General features: G+C 40.4%; 1 protein-coding gene across 1 annotated transcript; it reads left to right on the top strand.

Annotated features, from left to right (window-relative positions):
- The first annotated feature begins 8,342 nt into the window (after window positions 1–8,342).
- cdc6 (cell division cycle 6 homolog (S. cerevisiae)) lies at window positions 8,343–13,038 on the top strand. The gene is made up of 12 exons (XM_063475083.1): window positions 8,343–8,428; window positions 8,999–9,382; window positions 9,835–10,092; window positions 10,180–10,379; window positions 10,624–10,772; window positions 11,004–11,110; window positions 11,239–11,378; window positions 11,466–11,566; window positions 11,735–11,802; window positions 11,908–12,086; window positions 12,353–12,493; window positions 12,903–13,038. The coding sequence occupies exons 2-12, from the start codon at window positions 9,010–9,012 to the stop codon at window positions 12,993–12,995; spliced, it is 1,809 nt and encodes a 602-aa protein (XP_063331153.1). The 5' UTR covers window positions 8,343–8,428; window positions 8,999–9,009; the 3' UTR covers window positions 12,996–13,038.
- The last annotated feature ends 3,937 nt before the right edge of the window (window positions 13,039–16,975 follow it).

The following is a 16,975-nucleotide window of genomic DNA, read 5'->3' as shown; positions in this document are numbered from 1 at the left end:
AATATGTGTGTGCACATATATGCTTGTATAGGCATTTATGTATATATGCATAAACTGTGCACCCCCACATTCCTTCTACATGTTTGCACTGAGTAGGAGATGCTCTGTATCTTATTGTACATCTGTATAGTGACAACAATGGCATTCTATTCTATATAGGTGTATGCTTGTGTATATATGGATGTCTTGTAATCTTTACCTCATTTTGTTCTTTTTTTTTTGTTTTGTTTTAACTACATTGTCCTTCTGTTCAGCAATTTGGACATCACTTGATGTCTTTTAAGTAAGTTATATGGTTACAGTTAGATCTGGGAACAATCACTGAGTGACTTACTGGTTATGTTTTAAATTCCAAGCATAAATTGTGACTCTGAGAGGCAGAACAAACAATCAAACAATCTGAAAGTATACTTCTGCTAAAAATCATGATGTATAAGTGTTGGTTGAATACACAGCGTCCTCCATAATGTTTTTAAGATTGTAGTTTTTTTTCTCTGTACACCACCACGGCGGATTGTAATGCTTTGCGTATTGTTTTTTTGAACGGGAAACTGCTTAAAGAAGCATATGGTCAGTTTGTCCAATCGTGTTTTAAATAAAGCTCTTTAAAAACAATTCCGACAAAAAGTACGTCCACGACGTAAGTACGCGCCACAGTCAGCCAATGAGCGTTCGGAGTCTGTCTAAAAGGCGCGAAATTCAGCGACGACGAGGAAGCTGGGGGAGGAGCGTTGTCATGTGTTTGTGTAACATGGAGGGAGAGCTGTGCTTCAGCGTGCACTGGGTAACGTGTTTTCAATTATTTTCCACCTAAATGTGAGAGTTATTTGTGAAAATGTAAATCTGCAATGTTCCTGCATGCTTCTTGTGTTTAATTGGTTGCATTTATTGCTTGAAAGTTTTTGCATAAAATATGATATTTTGATGGCGAGGAGACCCATAAATATTTGCGAGGAAATCAGAGTTCCTTAATTTGTGAACTTTTGCGGTCAACATTTTTAAACTGTTATCAAAGCCTCATGTGGTAGCTTCCCCAGTAATGATGACGGTGAAGACTCTGCCAGGTTATTCAGTAAGTATTCTTTAAAGGTTCGGGATATCGAGTGGATCAGGTCAGAAGATAAAATTGGTCTTTTGAATATACTTTATTCAGCTGAGAACAGATTGTTTGGTTTTTGCGCTGTTGTATAGTATTGTGCAGAAAGTCACGAGCCACTCCACAAGTTTTGGATTCTTTTGCCCCCAAGTATCTGGATTTTGTTGTAAATGTATTAAGTCATCTTGAGCAATAGTTTTATTTTAAGTGTCTCTGAAGGTCTTTCAAAAGACATTTTTGGACGCTGGATTCTTTACCAGGCGTGATTGTACCGACGAGGCCATTCTCAAAGACTTATTAGCCAAGAACAGTGCCATGCCATCATCTCATCATGCTGTGCAGTGTGTCCTTGAAACTGGACAAATGAACAACAAAAGAAGTGGCAGAAAGGCGCTGACTGCTTTGGATCCATCTGACTTCAGCATGGCAGTGATTCCAGACACACTGGCAGTGCAGTACAACCACACAATCGGCAGCTGACGTACAAAAAAAAAATGATGGGTGGCTCGAGACTTTTGTACCGTAGGGTGTATACTTTTTGAAAGACTCGTACACACCGGATCAAAAGCGAGGTGTTGGAAGTAAGTGGCTGAGGCGGGGGCAGTTATTGGTCCGGTTATCTTTTAGGAGAGGGCTGGTGGGTCACAGTGTGAAAACGGCATGTCGTAGTCGACGGTGTAAAAGTTAGTTACTGTTGTTGCGCGTGGTTCCGCCTACTGCTTGGCGTCACTTCCTTTTCATTCAATCCTGAATGAAGTCGCGCGCGCTCTGCCTGTTTGTGAAACAAGATGAGATTTTCTGTTCGTCTTTGTGCCCCACGCGACCTCCTACTCATATCATGCATAGCTGTGTGTTTTCCGTCATCTGATGGAGCTCTGAAGGGTAACTTTACTTGCAATTTGCTAGCTGTTTAGCTCGTGGGTACCAATACGGCATTAGCAGGGCAGGCTCTTCACTTGTTGTTTTTAGGAAATGCCAGTTGGAGTGTGTGACCTGAGCAAACTCTCTGATTATTCTCTGGGGACAGCATAGAACTTCTATGTTCAAGTATAAAACTGGTCCAGGAGCATTATTCAGCTGAAACAACTGCTGTTTTAAGGTATGAGATCGTGACCTTAATTCAAAGGTACTCAAGTTGTGTAATTTTTCCCCCCAGAAGAACATCGAGCCATTTGCCCAGTTAAGGAAATTGAAGCAAAGGAAGGTGATAATGTCATCCTCCCGTTTTATGTGGATCCCCCTGTCAACCTGTCTGCGTTCACCATGGACTGGTCAAGAACCAACCCGAGTGTGGTCATCTACTCCTATCGACATCAACAGGAGTCACATAATGCAGAGATGAATGCAACAGTCAGACGTGAAGACCTGAACAGAGGAAATCTGACACTGTGGATCCCCTCAGTTCAGCTGTCCCACAGTGGAGAATACACAGGCTTCGTTATGGACCTCGGGATCAAGTGTGTTGTTCAACTCAATGGTAAGGACCTGAGTAATAGTTGATGTGTTGTCTGATGTACTTGATATAAATGCTTGATGTGTGATATGAATGTAATGAAGAAATTCGCTTAATGATATAAAATGATCTTCCACTTGGGGAAACAAAAACATAGAATAACATGATTTAAAACTAAAAATGATTTGTATCCAGATTTTTTGTGTGTGTGTAAACATGAAAGTAGTCCTAATTGTAGATTAGTTTTCTGTTGCTGTGATGACATTCCAGCAATGTGATTGGTCAGGCTAATAGTCCTGATTTACCAGGACTTGATAATAATAATGGATTACATTTATATAGCGCGCGAGACCCTCAAAGCGCTTTACAATTCCACTATTCAGTCACTCTCACACACGATTACAAGACGAACTGCCAATTCTTGAGCCACGATCGCCCTAGCCTAGCTTGAGGCTATAGTACATGTTAGTAATGGGATGCATCCAAATCTCACAAAAGGGGTGCATGTCTAAAATAGGACAGCAGGCAGTGAGTGACCATGCAGGTCAAAGACAAGCCTGAAGAAGTTGTCTCATGCCCCGACCCCAACATATAAGACTTGAACCTGGACACAGCAAAGCTCCAGATATGTTAATGTGGTTATTTCTTAGTAGTGTGAATCCTAATGACCAGCGGTCACCAACCCCCGGGCCATAGACCAGTAGTCGTGCGTGAGTCGTTTGGTACCGGTCCGTGAGAGTTGAGGCTTATCAGTTTTTATTGCTGTGTTTTTTTGTTTTTGTTTTTTTTGTTTGTTTGTTTTGTTTTTTGTTTTTTTTTTTAATGATAACTCTGTTTCCCTGTGTCTTTTCCCGTGTGTTATGAATAAATCTTCTTCTTTTTTTCTTTTTTCTTTTTTTTTTTTTTTTTGGGACTAGTTTTATTTTTGTTGTATTTATCTGCGACACCTTAAAGGCCAGTCTGTGAAAATATTGTCGGACATAAAGCGGTCCATGGCGCACGAAAGGTTGGGGACCACTGCTAATGAGAACGTCTCTCTCTCTCTTTTTTTTTTTTTTTTTTTTTTTCCTTTCAACAGTAACCAAAGACAAACTGAAAAAGCAAAAAGGGCTTGATGACTTCAGCACAACTGGAGCTCCTCTCAACACGACGGTGGAGAAAGTCGGTCCACGTGAGTTACTCTGAGCTCTTCTCCAGAGGATTCTGGTTGAAACAGAACTTCAAAACAGTTGTCAAATGCAGTAGTTGTGAACGGTGAATGATTGCTCACTTCTTTTAAGTATCCATTAAATCATGACAGTGAAACAGTATGCATAATAGCAGGGTCTGAATACACACATCAGTGATGAAGCTGTGCTTTTTTCCTCATATGACTTCACAAAATGTGAGAGTGCTAAGTGTGAATATTCGTGTTACTAATATTTTTGCCCAGCAAGGCCATAAAGTTCAGGTTCATTCACACCTGATCTGTGGGGTATCCTTAAAATGACCTCTTCTATTTAAGTTTTAGGCTGCTGTGCATTATGTCAGTTTGTAACCTATCTGGACTGCCTGTGGTTTGAAAACAAATATTCACTTCGGTTTCTGTCGTCTAGGCAAACCAGTACTGGGTAAAAATGAACCACGCTCTTAGGTTTTCTCATTTTTTGCTATAAACCAGGGGTGGGGAGTTACCGGCCTCAAGCGCTGATGTCCTGCAGGTTTGATATCACCCTGGGTCAACACACCTGAATGAAAAGATTAGTTCATTCCCAGGCCTCTAGAGAACTTGAAGACATGTTGAGGAGACAGTTTAGCCATTTAAATCAGCTGTGTTGGATCAAGGACACATCTAAAACCTGCAGGACACTGGCCCTTGAGGCCTGGAGTTCTCCACCCTTGCTGTAAACACAAGCTTGTGGCTGATTATTAAACTTCACACATCACATGGTTAGAAAAATACTGAAGCCCAGGATCAGTACATGAAATTTGACAGCTCAGCACGGGTGTGTGGTTGATTAAACCAGGTCCAAAATGCAGCTGAACAGCAGCATAATTGAGTTAACTGCGTCAAAAGAAATCTGGTGCGTTAATTGCTGCATTTGATAGAGTCGGTTAAAAATGACCTCATTTAAACTGAGGTATCCACATCACGCGTGGTAATCTGAACTCTTAGAGTCAAGGCAGAAGTGACAGAAATCTCAAATCCTGACCAATGAGAGCATCTGTGATTTGATCTTCCCTTCACCCCAGGACTTTGTCATGTGGATATATTAAAGACTGATGTCAGATTAAACTGACCCTAGTTTTCAATTTCTGACTTCTAGGTGGTGACATGATGCTCATCATTGTGATTGCTCTTTCTTGCGGCGTCACTCTTCTCTTCTTGATTGTTCTTGTTCTGGGATTGCTTGGAAAGCTCGGTAAGTTGGTGGTCAGTCTAACAGTTAACCTCTCAGTTTTGACATCACTTTTGTCAGCAAGCTGGATGTTGATGATGATGATGAAACGTGATGCAACTCTTCATTGAGCTTAAATCAAAGGTCATATAAATGTTCCTAAATAAAATCATGCTTGCTTGTTTTTGGATCCAGACTGCATCTCTGCCATCTTTCAGTGTGCTGTAGGATCCTCATACTGTGATATAAACAAACCAGGAATTTTTAAGAAAGGTCTTTAAGGCCACGTGTAGGCAGACCGCCTGCCAAAATGTAGAATATGTGTTATAATCGTTACTATATATTTACATTTTCACCATGAAAATAATCGATGTAGTATATATTTTTTTTATTTTCTGTCTAGTAAAACTTTTGTTTACGTTTCTTAATTTAAAAAAAACTTACTCATTTTTATGGTTGAATATCAAGTTGATTATTTGTTTTTTGCAGAGGGATTTGTGAGACGGTGCAGAGGACGATCCAGCCACCAAATGATGATACCACTGAAAATTAAACCATCTTATGAAATTTAGCAGAATGCAGTGATTAATAAATCTCATGTGCTGTCAATAAGAGATAGGAACTTTAAAAAAGGGTTTTATATGTGTAAGGAACACACAGGCTCTTAGCTGTAAAAGAGGTATTACATGTGAACACAATGACTCTAAAACAAGATGACAAAGTGATAGCAGAGGTGCATCTCAGATGAGTTTGAATCTCTGTGACCTTGTCCTTAACCTCCTAAGACCCAAACTCTTTCATGTCATGCATTTTTAATTTCTCTTTGCTATTTGGGCTGATTGAGACCTGATGACTGTAAAAACTTTTTTTTTTTTTTTAACCTGATGTAGTTTCTGAGAAGAGGATATCAGCCCTTGTACAGCAAAATTTAGTAATTGTAGTCTAGACAACCCTAAATATGATGTTCACATATGTGGGAGGTTAAGGTCAGAGGTGAAGTTTTCTGGAAACTTGAACTTGGCTCACATGTCACCTATGATTTTCATATTGCTATCACAGCTATCTCCTACATTTTGCTGCTTCCATCAAAGTCAAAACGAGCTAATGTTGTTCTGAAAATGACACTTTCTCAGTTTAAACTTTTCAAATGTTCTGCTGTGAATATAATGTGGGTTTATTAGATTTGCACATACTGCTTTCTGTCATTTATGTATATATTTTTTTTTTACATTGAAACTTTGGGAGGCTGGCCTATAGCGTGTGTGAAATAACATTTCCTAGAGCAATAATGTAAAGAAAATGTGAATGAATAAGTTTGTATTTATGAATGTTTTATAAATGTTACTTTCATCGCTCTGTAAAGCATTAACAGAGAGAGATGACTGTGTGATGATTAAATCAATAAACATGATACTGAAGGACACAACTTGAGTTCACTGCTGATGAAACCTCCTGAACGTCACTTTACTCGCTAAAGATTGGGGGGAAAAATCAATGAAGCTACTCACACATTTATGTCTGGTTATTTTCAGTATAACCACTGCTCACTGTATCTACATGTATGACATTTTATTGAAGGAGGGGCCATGAGTCTTTTGATGAGTAAGCATGCTAAATGTTTGACATGGGTGCAATTATCTGTTGTTGACAGGACTCTGTATGCAAAACAGTTCTGTTGCCCAATTATTGGAGTTGTTCACTGATGGCTAAAAGCTGCAGTAAAACCAGGCAGTTTCCATCAGTCCTATAGTCTAGTTAAAGTTGAGCACTCGCATCCTTCATCTGTTTCTCTAATTCATTTAAAGTCTTATAGAAATTGTTTGGGTGTATTTGTTTTATTTGTGCTCTATAAGCGAGACACTTGTAAGAATGTCAGCATTCTTCAAAAACAAATGAATTGTTGATAATCTACAATCTAACAGAACCTCGCCCCACAGTACTGGTGCTTATTTAGATATTTGCTCGCTGAGCACGTTATTTTATTAAACTTTTTCCTTTATTTTAGATGTGTACAATTTGTCTTTTTGCTCTTATGGAGTTGTTTGTGGTTTCATGTTGTATTCATTTTATTGAGCTTTTCTGTTTGGTGTTGTATGTTTTGTTTTTTTGGGGGGGGGGGGTTATTTCACAACAAAAGCTGCCTTAGGGTGTGTTTTACTGTGAGGTAAAGAGCCCACAGTAGTAGAGGGAAAATGACAATCGGAAGGTATTTGGCAAAAGTGGAAAGGGGGAAAAAATCCCTTTTAGCATCCAGCAGAACCAGACTCGGGGAGGAGACATTATCTGCCATAACCAGTTAAGAGTGAAGGCAAAGACAAAAAAGGAGAGAACAGGGATGATAAACTAGCAATGGGAAAGAGAAGACAAAATCGAACAACATATTCCAGAGGTATATAAACACACGGGCAGTGAAAAGAATTGAGTGGATTTTTAAAAAACAAACAAACATGCAGACTCAGGGACAACATGCCAGCTCCACAAAGAAAGGCCACTGGCTGGATTCAAACACAACCTTGTAAGAAAATAGTGCTAACCACCATTCCCCACTTTAACTAAATGATATAAGATAATCAACACTTATCTTCAGTTCTGAATAATGCAACAATAAAATGCCCATGTCTTTGTAATATGTCTTTGTAATGTCCAATATTTTATGAATTTTAATATATATATATATGTGTGTGTGTGTGTATGTATGTATGTGTGTGTGTATGTATGTATGTATGTATGTGTATATATATGTATGTATATATATATATTCAAGGTTCAAGGTTCAAGGTTCTTTATTTGTCACATGCATAGTTATACAAGTATAACACACAGTGAAATGTATCCTGACACGCTCCTCAGCATGTGCAAAAAAAAAAAAGGGGGGGGGGGGGGGGGGTAGAGGAATAACATTATAAAGTACATTATATAGTATATACATTGGGTGAATGTGCAGTAGTAGCAGCAAGCAGGTGAATTCTGTACATTAATATGAATAGACATCTGACTATTTTACAGAATGGACAATATAAACATATTTAAAGTTAAAGGAATTGAGTGTCTGGAGGAGAGTCTCAGTCAATTATAGATGATGTGAGAGGGCGGGTGTGTGTGTGTGTGTGTGTGGGGGGGGGGGGGTTAAAATAGTTTACTCTGATTATTTCCATAACGTGAATTATTTTGGAGAAACAGGTAAGTATGCCAGCATTTAAAGACACATATAAGTTCCCGGGAAGTTCACTTTGCGCCAAAACTGTACTCAGTGTTCAAACTCCCGGGCACGTAACATTGACGTAACATCCGTCCACAACGCTTTAGCCAATGAGCTTCACTTAGCTAAGCCAATCAGAGGGCAGCGGCGGGAAAGACAGCTGATCTAGAAAGAGTTGCACGAGATTTGGCGCAAGTTTGGTTTCAGTCTACCGGCGGATAAGCGCTGTTTGGGAGGCCAGAGAGAAAAGAAAACACGTTTTGCTTTGTACCGAGAGGACTTCTATCAAGTTAATTTAAGAGGTACGTTTATTACCAACACGCTCATTTAACTGCTAAAAGAAAAATATATTTGATAATGTACGGGCGGAAGAGTGCTGACTTACTGTAGTCTACTCTTCAGAGTAGGTTTGCCACTACTCTTAAAAATATCTCAGTTAACTCTACACGCTTGCTTGTATTTGCAAAAAAAATGCATTCGGAGACATTTTTAGCCAACCAGATATATTTTAGATTAAAAAAAACTGTCCGGTCAAAGCGGAAACTCGGATATTTAAAGGCCGAGGCCTTTGTTTGGCGCCATTAGTGGAGCACAATATATTATTTCCTGTTTATAGGTAACTGTTAGCTCAGGAATCACGCGATATAACAAATTTAATTTGCGCTGTTTTTGTGGTACTAAGCGCCATGCTACGATTTTATTTACGATTTTGAATTTTAACATGAAGTTACGTGATTAATGGCTCGTGTTTGAGTAGCTTGTTAGAGCAACTGAACTAAACAGCTTTTACAGGACAGCAAATCGTGGAGAGACTATATGCGAACAGATTTGTACAAGTTGATTCTGTTCATCTGGATGTTGTCTTCGTTTAGGTTAATCCAAAATGCCCAGCACACGCTCCCAGGGACGAGCTCAGCCCACACTTCAGTTCCCTCGACGTAAATCCTGCAGAGTTTCCTCCCGCTCCAAGAAGCCGGAGCCCCAGAAGTCACCAGCTGTGTCACCAACCAAACCAGAACCTCAGCCCCAGGCCCCGGGTCTGACCCGGATCGGACCCCTCTCCCCGAGACGTCCCATTAACTTGTCCACCCCACTGTCCCCCAGACGCTACACAGACCAGCCCACTCCTCTCTCCCCAACGCGGCCAGTCGCCGTCTCGTCCTCTCTCTCACCCAGACGCACTTCAGCCCAGCCACCAGCACCGTCCTCCCCTCGTCTCCAAAGCCGGATTCCCCTCAGCCCTCGAAAGCGCATAGGTATTGAACGGTGAATTCAAAAGCTTCAGTTGTTCCACTACTTCATGCAGCTCTGTGTACTAATAACTAATAATGGTTCACCTTCAGTACCTCTAGGCCAGGGGTAGGCAACTCCAGGCCTCGAGTGCCGGTGTCCTGCAGGTTTTGGATCGCACCCTGGGTTAACACACCTGAATCAAATGATTAGTTCATTACCAGGCCTCTGGAGAACATCAAGAAATGCTGAGAAGTCATATAGCCCTTTAAATCAGCTGTGATGGATCATGGACACATCTGAAACCTCCAGGACACCAGCACTCTAGGCCTGGAGTTGCCTACCCCTGCTGTAGGCTAAAAAAAATGTGAATTGAATTTACATGGCAAATCTTCAATTCAGGATTAAAATTTCATATCCTAAAAAGCCAGCCTTGAGTCATAACAAATAACAACACTTCTCATTTTTCTCCATCAAGGTGATGACAATGGCTGCAACCTTAGTACCTCCCTGCAGTGCTCACCTACAAAACAGAGCAAGCTGAGCCTGGCCTCACCACGAAAACTCGGCTTTGATGAGAACTCACCGGTCCAGGCTCGTCGTCAGCTGATCCCATCCTTGGGACAACAGACTTCCACTGCCAAATCATCTCCGAAACGAGAAGAAACGCCTACTGGGAGCCCCATCCATAAAAATCTGAGCAAGAAGCCACCCGTTGCTCGACTGTTTGGAGAAAGTAAGAACTCTAGTTTTTTTTTCTTCTTCTGTTTTTTGTTCCACACTTGTATTACATTACATTATATTATCACCATCTCTTCTCCAGAGTTGAGGTTTCAGAGTGTGAAGCAGGCGCTCCACACTGCCATCCCTGAGCGCCTTATGTCCCGAGAGGCCGAGCGGACCTCCATCAGGTCCTTCCTGGAGGACAAAGTATTTCAGCATGTTCCCGGCAGCCTCTACATCTCTGGAGCCCCGGGAACAGGCAAGACAGCCTGCCTCAACTGTGTGCTGCAGGAGATGAAGGTGAGCGGTGAAGGATTCTGTAGTCTGTCATGTTTAGTGCTTTAGGACACCTGCTGGCGACTTTCAGTTACTGCAGTAAGATTTGAGATGAGCAGCACCCCACAGGCTTCATTTCCAGAGTTTGAGGGTCTTAAAGTGGAAGGTTAAAGTCTGAGTGCAGGCTAATAATCTGTTCCCTGATTGTCTATGTAACAGCCAGGGTTGAAGTTTTGTTAGTAACTGATTGCGTTTTGTGTCTCTTCAGGCTGAGCTGTCGTCAGTACAGACGGTGATGGTGAACTGCATGAGTCTGAGGAGCTCCCATGCCGTCTTTCCACTGCTGGCTGACAAACTGAAGGCATCTGGCGGTCAGAACGGACTGCAGAGGTTCCTGACAGCCCCGGGGCCCACTGTGTGAGTCAACAAATCATCATCTTATCACACATTTACTTGAAAAGGGAAGTATACAATAGATGACTGGGTGTGGCTTTTTAGAATTTTAGAGCAAACTATCCACTAAAGGTATTCTTTTAAAAAAGTTGCTGGTTGAAAGTTCTTTTTGGGATGTTTTGAAAATATAACTAATTACTGCCTGCTGAAATACTGATTGGGTCTGTTTGGGTTTTTTTTTTTTTCCCCTTTAAGTCTTCTTGTTCTGGATGAGATGGATCAACTGGACAGCAAAGCCCAGGATGTCCTCTACACAATCTTTGAGTGGCCGTACCTGCCAAAGTCTCGCCTCTGTCTCATCGGTAAGTACTCAACAAATATCCCGAATTCACCAGATCTCGCATCTTTGTGTCCTGTAGATGGAAAGCAGTGTGTCCGGAAATAATCATAATATCTGTTCTACATGCTGACCACTGTGATGTCTTTGCAGGTATTGCAAACGCTCTAGATCTGACTGACCGGATCCTGCCCAGACTGCAGGCTCGTCCCCAGTGTCGCCCTCTGCTGCTGCACTTCCCTCCCTACAGCCGGGAGGAGCTCACAGCTATTGTACAGGACAGACTTGTACAGGTAAATGCAGTCTGTGTGACTTAGAGTTTAAGCTGAAACCTTATAGATCACTTTCATTTAATCAGTGCCGTGTCTTCTTCTCCTCAGGCGTCGGCTGAAGGGCTCCTCGACGCTTCTGCACTTCAGTTCTGTGCCAGGAAAGTTTCAGCTGTGTCGGGAGACGCCAGGAAAGCTTTGGACATCTGCAGGTGAATGCTTGGACTTGTGTTTTCTTTAACCTTTTAGGGAATTATGTCTCTGTGTTTGCATTTAAATTCTGCACACGTTTAGGCATTTTAGTTGTTTCTGCTCTTGGGAGACATTCTTTGAGTTTCTGTGAAATGTCATTCAAACGATTTTCTGGTTTCTGATTTCAGGAGAGCAGTTGAGATTGTAGAGTCTGATGAGAGAAAAAAAGCAAGTGATCCAAAGGGTGAAAGTAAAGGTGAGTTGTGAAATGTTTTCTTGAGTTACAACTGATGGTGATTGGAGTCACACGGCAGCTGATTGGAATCTTACCTGGAAACTTCCTGTCCTGGGTGTTCTGCAGCGTCCCGGGTCAGCCTGCCGCAGGTTGCGAGAGTGCTGTCGGAGGTCTACGGCGACCGCATGGCGTCTCAGAGCAGCGGTTCAGAGGGAGAGAGTTTCCCCCTGCAGCAGAAGCTGCTGGTGTGCTGCCTGCTGCTGCTCATCCGCAATGGGAAGAGCAAAGAGATCGGCTTGGGAAAGGTGAGGTGCTGATATTAGTTTGCTAAAGGATTTTAGCGGCGTGTTGTTGTGGAAAATCAGGAAACTTATTGCATTAATGATTAATTATTCCTTCTCTGCTAGAGAAATCTGTTTCTATTTTCATGTCTTGCTACTTCAGGTAAATATTTGGGTTATGAGCCTGGTTTATGAATTTGTAACAGTTCTTTCTTTAAGTCTTATTTTTAGTTGACTGTTTTAAGTAGCATGATGGTGGTGTTTCCTGACCATGGGTGTTTGTGTTTCAGCTCCATGAGGTTTACAGCCGCCTGTGCGCTCAGAGGCAGGTGTCTGGAGTGGGTCAGGGCGAGTGTTTGTCGCTCTGCAGTCTGCTGGAGAGTCGAGGAATCTTTGCCCTGAAGAAAGCCAAAGAGGCTCGTCTCACTAAGGTACCTGACGCTTCATGAGGAAATGCTCTGCAGTGCCGTGTTTGACCTCTGTTGCTTGAAAATGAAACTCAAGGGGTTTTTTGTTAACCTGTTGTTAACCTCAAAAACATACAAAACTCTGCAGGAGTGTCTCTCCTGTTTATCTGCTGTTAATGCATATTTGGTCATCCTTCATATTCTAGTTATTCTGGACATCTGCTCTTATTAAACGATAAACTGCTGACGTTGAGACATGTTGTGAGATATTTTTAGAGAGGAGATGTTTGTTTATTTTGTTCCATCCTGAGAGATGGTTTCATTAAAGATGTTTCCCACCTTTTTATATTTTATTCATACCAAGTTTTGAGTCTGTTATCAGGGAACAAGACACTGAGTGGAACGTGGCTGATTTAAGTGTCTGTTTCTGCAGGTGTTCCTGAAGATCGAGGAGAAAGATGTCGAAAATGCTCTGAAGGATCGAACGCTGCTGGGCAGCATCCTCGCTGGAGGACTCCCCTTGTGATCGTTCACTCTTTTAAAGACTCATTTTTAAGGTTGCACAATGAGCCAATGTTTTTTTTTTTTTTTTTCTTTCTTTTTTTTTTTTCTTCAAAGACATTTTTTGGTTCTCATTTTTGCTGGGAATTTGTACAGTTTTAATGACGCTCAGTTGAGTTCAGAATGTTGAGCTTAGATCAAATGAACTGTTTCAGTTTTGAAACCTCTTTATGCTTTGAATAAAAGTGAAGCTGTTTTAACTGCTGTTGCTTGTGCCACCTGTCTCATTTAGCCCGTGCATTGAAATGCTTGCACTATATTTGAGTTGATAACTGAGGACAAATGTTCATTCACTGAAATTCTCCTACACTGAAGTCTGTAGATGTTGTTCCAAAGGCATTTTGAAAAATTTTAGGTAAAGTTACTCAGCTCGGGTGTAAGAAGTTGAATAATGTGATGTGGAGAATCTGCATAATGGATAACGTGGAGAACAAGATTTTATTGATTTCATACTTCCATTTATATTATGGAATATTGCATATACATCCAGCGTAAACATGAAGAACGGGATTCTGATTCTGTCTGCACAGATTTCCTTTTTCTTTTTTTAAAAAACCACCTTAAAGATGCTGTTAGTTTTCACTGAGACCTTACATCTTTGTCCACAAATCAGCAGAATAAAGCTCAAAGCTGTGGAGCCCCTGAATACACCGATGCTTAAAAGATACGTTTTTGTCCCAGTACACAGATATTTCAGCAGCTGGAAATAAAATGGGTGGATTGGGTCACAGTTGCTCCATTAATAAGAGCTCTATAAACCCAGAGTGTTAATTCAAAGCAAAAGTCCATATTCAGCTTGGTTAAATGTAAAGTGGGAACACTGGCTTCATGGCTGAAGGTGAACTTTCCTCCTTCTAGAGTTCAAGAGTCAGAAAGTGTGTTTTTCCCTGCACCTAAATATTAGAAAGGATCCAGACATCAGTGATATTTTACTCAGCGAATATTAAGTTGTAAAACAAATGAAATCAAGAAAATGAGATAAGCACTGTTTTCAGCCGTGCAACCTGGAGAAATGCAGGTGAAATTACAAGACTTGGTTAACAACCACGAAGGCACACAAATCAACTCTTCAAATCAGATTTTATTCAAATAATTTATTCACAGCAATGCATTAAAGTGAATGAAAATATAACCTGTGCATGTTTTTAAATACAAATACAGTGGGCAAAATATGTCAACAGGATTAAATACTCAGACATATGATACACATTTCTTCTCATCTGTTGCTGGTAAACCAGACAAGAAAGCAACATTTTCTCCTACACCAAGTCCACCTACGTCCACTCTATATGACCGCTTATCTTGAGTGTTACATATTTAGTTTTTTCACTTTCAAATCACCTCAAATAATTTCTAGTGACTGTCTCGACATTCATACGTTTCAAATGCGCTATGAAGATAAATAACCAAAGCATGACCTTTGCATCCACAGCAGCTCTACAGGTACGTTTACCCACTCTCACTCTGAGGTCTTTAACAGCTGTGTTTACAAACAGTTTCTGAGTGAATCCACTGCACGGACCCTCAGTGTGAATGATTGAACTGTTTACGCTGATTGCATTTAAACCACTGACAATGAGAACACGTTCAGGTTGAAGCAAAGCAGAAACAAACTCATGACTTGAGCACATTACAGCTTTTTGAAGTCAGATATCTGAACGGTATGTACTCAAACTATTTATTGTTTTTCTTTAGTCTAACTTTAAGTAAACCCAGGCTTTTGGGGTATGATATTTACTGGATGTGACAGATTTGTTTCGGGTACAGTCTTCTCTTGTTTTAGATGTTTGTTAACCTCAAAAACACACGAAACTTTGCAGGATTGTCTCTCGAAAGCTGTTTGTCTGCTATGAACGCATATTTGGTCATCCTTCATGGTCTAGATATTCTGGACATCTACTCTCATTAACATTGAGACATGTTGCGAGATATTTTTAGAGAGGTGATGTTTGTTTATTTTGTTCCATCCTGAGAGACGGTTTCATTAAAGATGTCTGTGAAGGTTCTCAGTCATCCAGGTCATTGTAGTCAAAGGAGCTTGCAAAGAAAAGCGTCTGGACTTCTTTAAGTTGCTTGAAGACGTTTCACCTCTCATCCGAGAAGCTTCTTCAGTTCTAAGGTCAAATGGCAGAGAGTCCCAGATTTAAACCCAGTGGGAGTATCCCCCCAAAGAGGGACAAAAGGACCCCCTGATGATCCTCTAATCACCTGAGCCAAGGTGTGAAAGCGGGTGTGGTTCCCAATCAGCCAGACAAAAACTGGTTCACCTGAAAGACAAAACTCCAAAACACAGACTTAACAACGTGGTGTATGCTGTACAGTGCAGTGAGGAATGCCCAGACCTCTACATTGGAGAGACCAAACAGCCACTTCACAAGCGCATGGCACAGCATAGAAGAGCCATCTCCATGGACTCTCTGCCATTTGACCTTAGAACTGAAGAAGCTTCTCGGATGAGAGGTGAAACGTCTTCAAGCAACTTAAAGAAGTCCAGACGCTTTTCTTTGCAAACTCCTTTGACTACGATGACCTGGATGACTGAGAACCTTCACAAACAAAAAAAATCAAAAGTAGTTAAAAATGGCCAATTATACCCTGGACCCCAGAGGGTTAAATGTTTTTTTTAAAGTAACGCAAGAGTTACTTTTCAAGTAATTAATTACTTTTAGAATATTGTAACTCAGTTACTAACTCAGTTACTTTTATAAGAAGTAACTAGTAACTATAATATATTACTTTTTCAAAGTAACTTGCCCAACACTGCTCATGTGTGACTGTGTGCGGATCTCTCACCTCTCTCTAAGGTGTGGTTGTGTGTTTGATGCTGAAACAAATGAAGACTGCTGATTGGCTGAACTGCTGCTCATGTGTGTTTGTAGGTTCTCAATCATCCGGGTCATGATTGTCTAAGGAGCCTGGAAAGAAAGTGACTTTACTTCTTTTAGTTTCTTGATAATTTTTAACTTCTGATCCAAGAAGCTTCTTCACTTGATGAGCTTCCTTTGATCATGTTCCACCTCTGCACAGTTTCATTTGATGACAATGCAGTGCAGCTCTCTCAAACATACAACAGAGGGCGCTATGCACATTCACTGAAGTCAAGAAAAATACAAGTGGAGGAGGAAACAAACAGCAGCATCAAGAGTGAAAACTGAAGTGTTCAAGATAAGTTACTTTAGTCTCTTATTGTAATAATAAACAACATTTAAACATCATGTTGATGCTTCATGTTAAAAGTCTTTGAGCTCAATGTGCTTTTACTGCTCAGCAGGAAAATGTTAATGCAATTTAAAAAAAATTGTTTTATTTAGGATTTAATATCTATTTTGAAATGTCTCTGCACTACTTCAAAAGAAAATTGAAAGCACTGCCTCATAGTGAAAATGAATTATAATGAAATCCTAAAATCTATTCTCAAATAGTGACTGTCTGCTCTTTCTCATATTAATTTTCTTTTAATGTTCTCAGGGCTAAAAATAATAACAGCTCCACAAGTGATAAAAAGCAATATACAGAAAACAATATATTACAGAGCTTTGATGAGGTGTAAAACACTCTGTTTATTGTTCATTACAGTAGTTATGACAGGATTAAACATTTGTTAAAACAGTGTTTACACAAGAGAAGCATCACAATGAAATTGTTTTGTGTAACAGCGACATCTGGTGGAGCAATAGTGTTTATGAGCTTTGTGAATATGAAATGTTTACTTTTCATTTTGATCTTAGAAGTATAAAACGTGCAGGACTGAAAATAAGATGGAAATGAAATTAGATGTATTATGAGATATAAATATGTGATCATGTTGTATACATTTTATTTCATTTGTATTTTTATGTGATTGGAGGAAGTAGGACAAAGTGAAGAATCCAATCGCAGCAAATCTTCTGTTGGCACAATAAACTTTACACCGATATGTAACTGAAGGTGGGGAAGTAGATATTA

This window comes from Pelmatolapia mariae, linkage group LG6 (assembly GCF_036321145.2).
Source record: "Pelmatolapia mariae isolate MD_Pm_ZW linkage group LG6, Pm_UMD_F_2, whole genome shotgun sequence".
In the NCBI taxonomy this organism is placed as follows: Eukaryota; Metazoa; Chordata; class Actinopteri; order Cichliformes; family Cichlidae; genus Pelmatolapia; species Pelmatolapia mariae.
Note: the sequence above shows the minus strand (reverse complement) of the source record. Positions and strands in the feature narration are given on the sequence as shown.

Excerpts from the sequence above, each read along its gene's own strand:
- cdc6 (XM_063475083.1), top strand. The coding sequence starts at position 9,010 with ATGCCCAGCACACGCTCCCAGGGACGAGCTCAGCCCACACTTCAGTTC. Across the intron at positions 9,383-9,834 it reads CAGCCCTCGAAAGCGCATAG|GTGATGACAATGGCTGCAAC; the intron begins GTATTGAACGGT and ends TTCTCCATCAAG. Across the intron at positions 11,379-11,465 it reads TACAGGACAGACTTGTACAG|GCGTCGGCTGAAGGGCTCCT; the intron begins GTAAATGCAGTC and ends TCTTCTCCTCAG.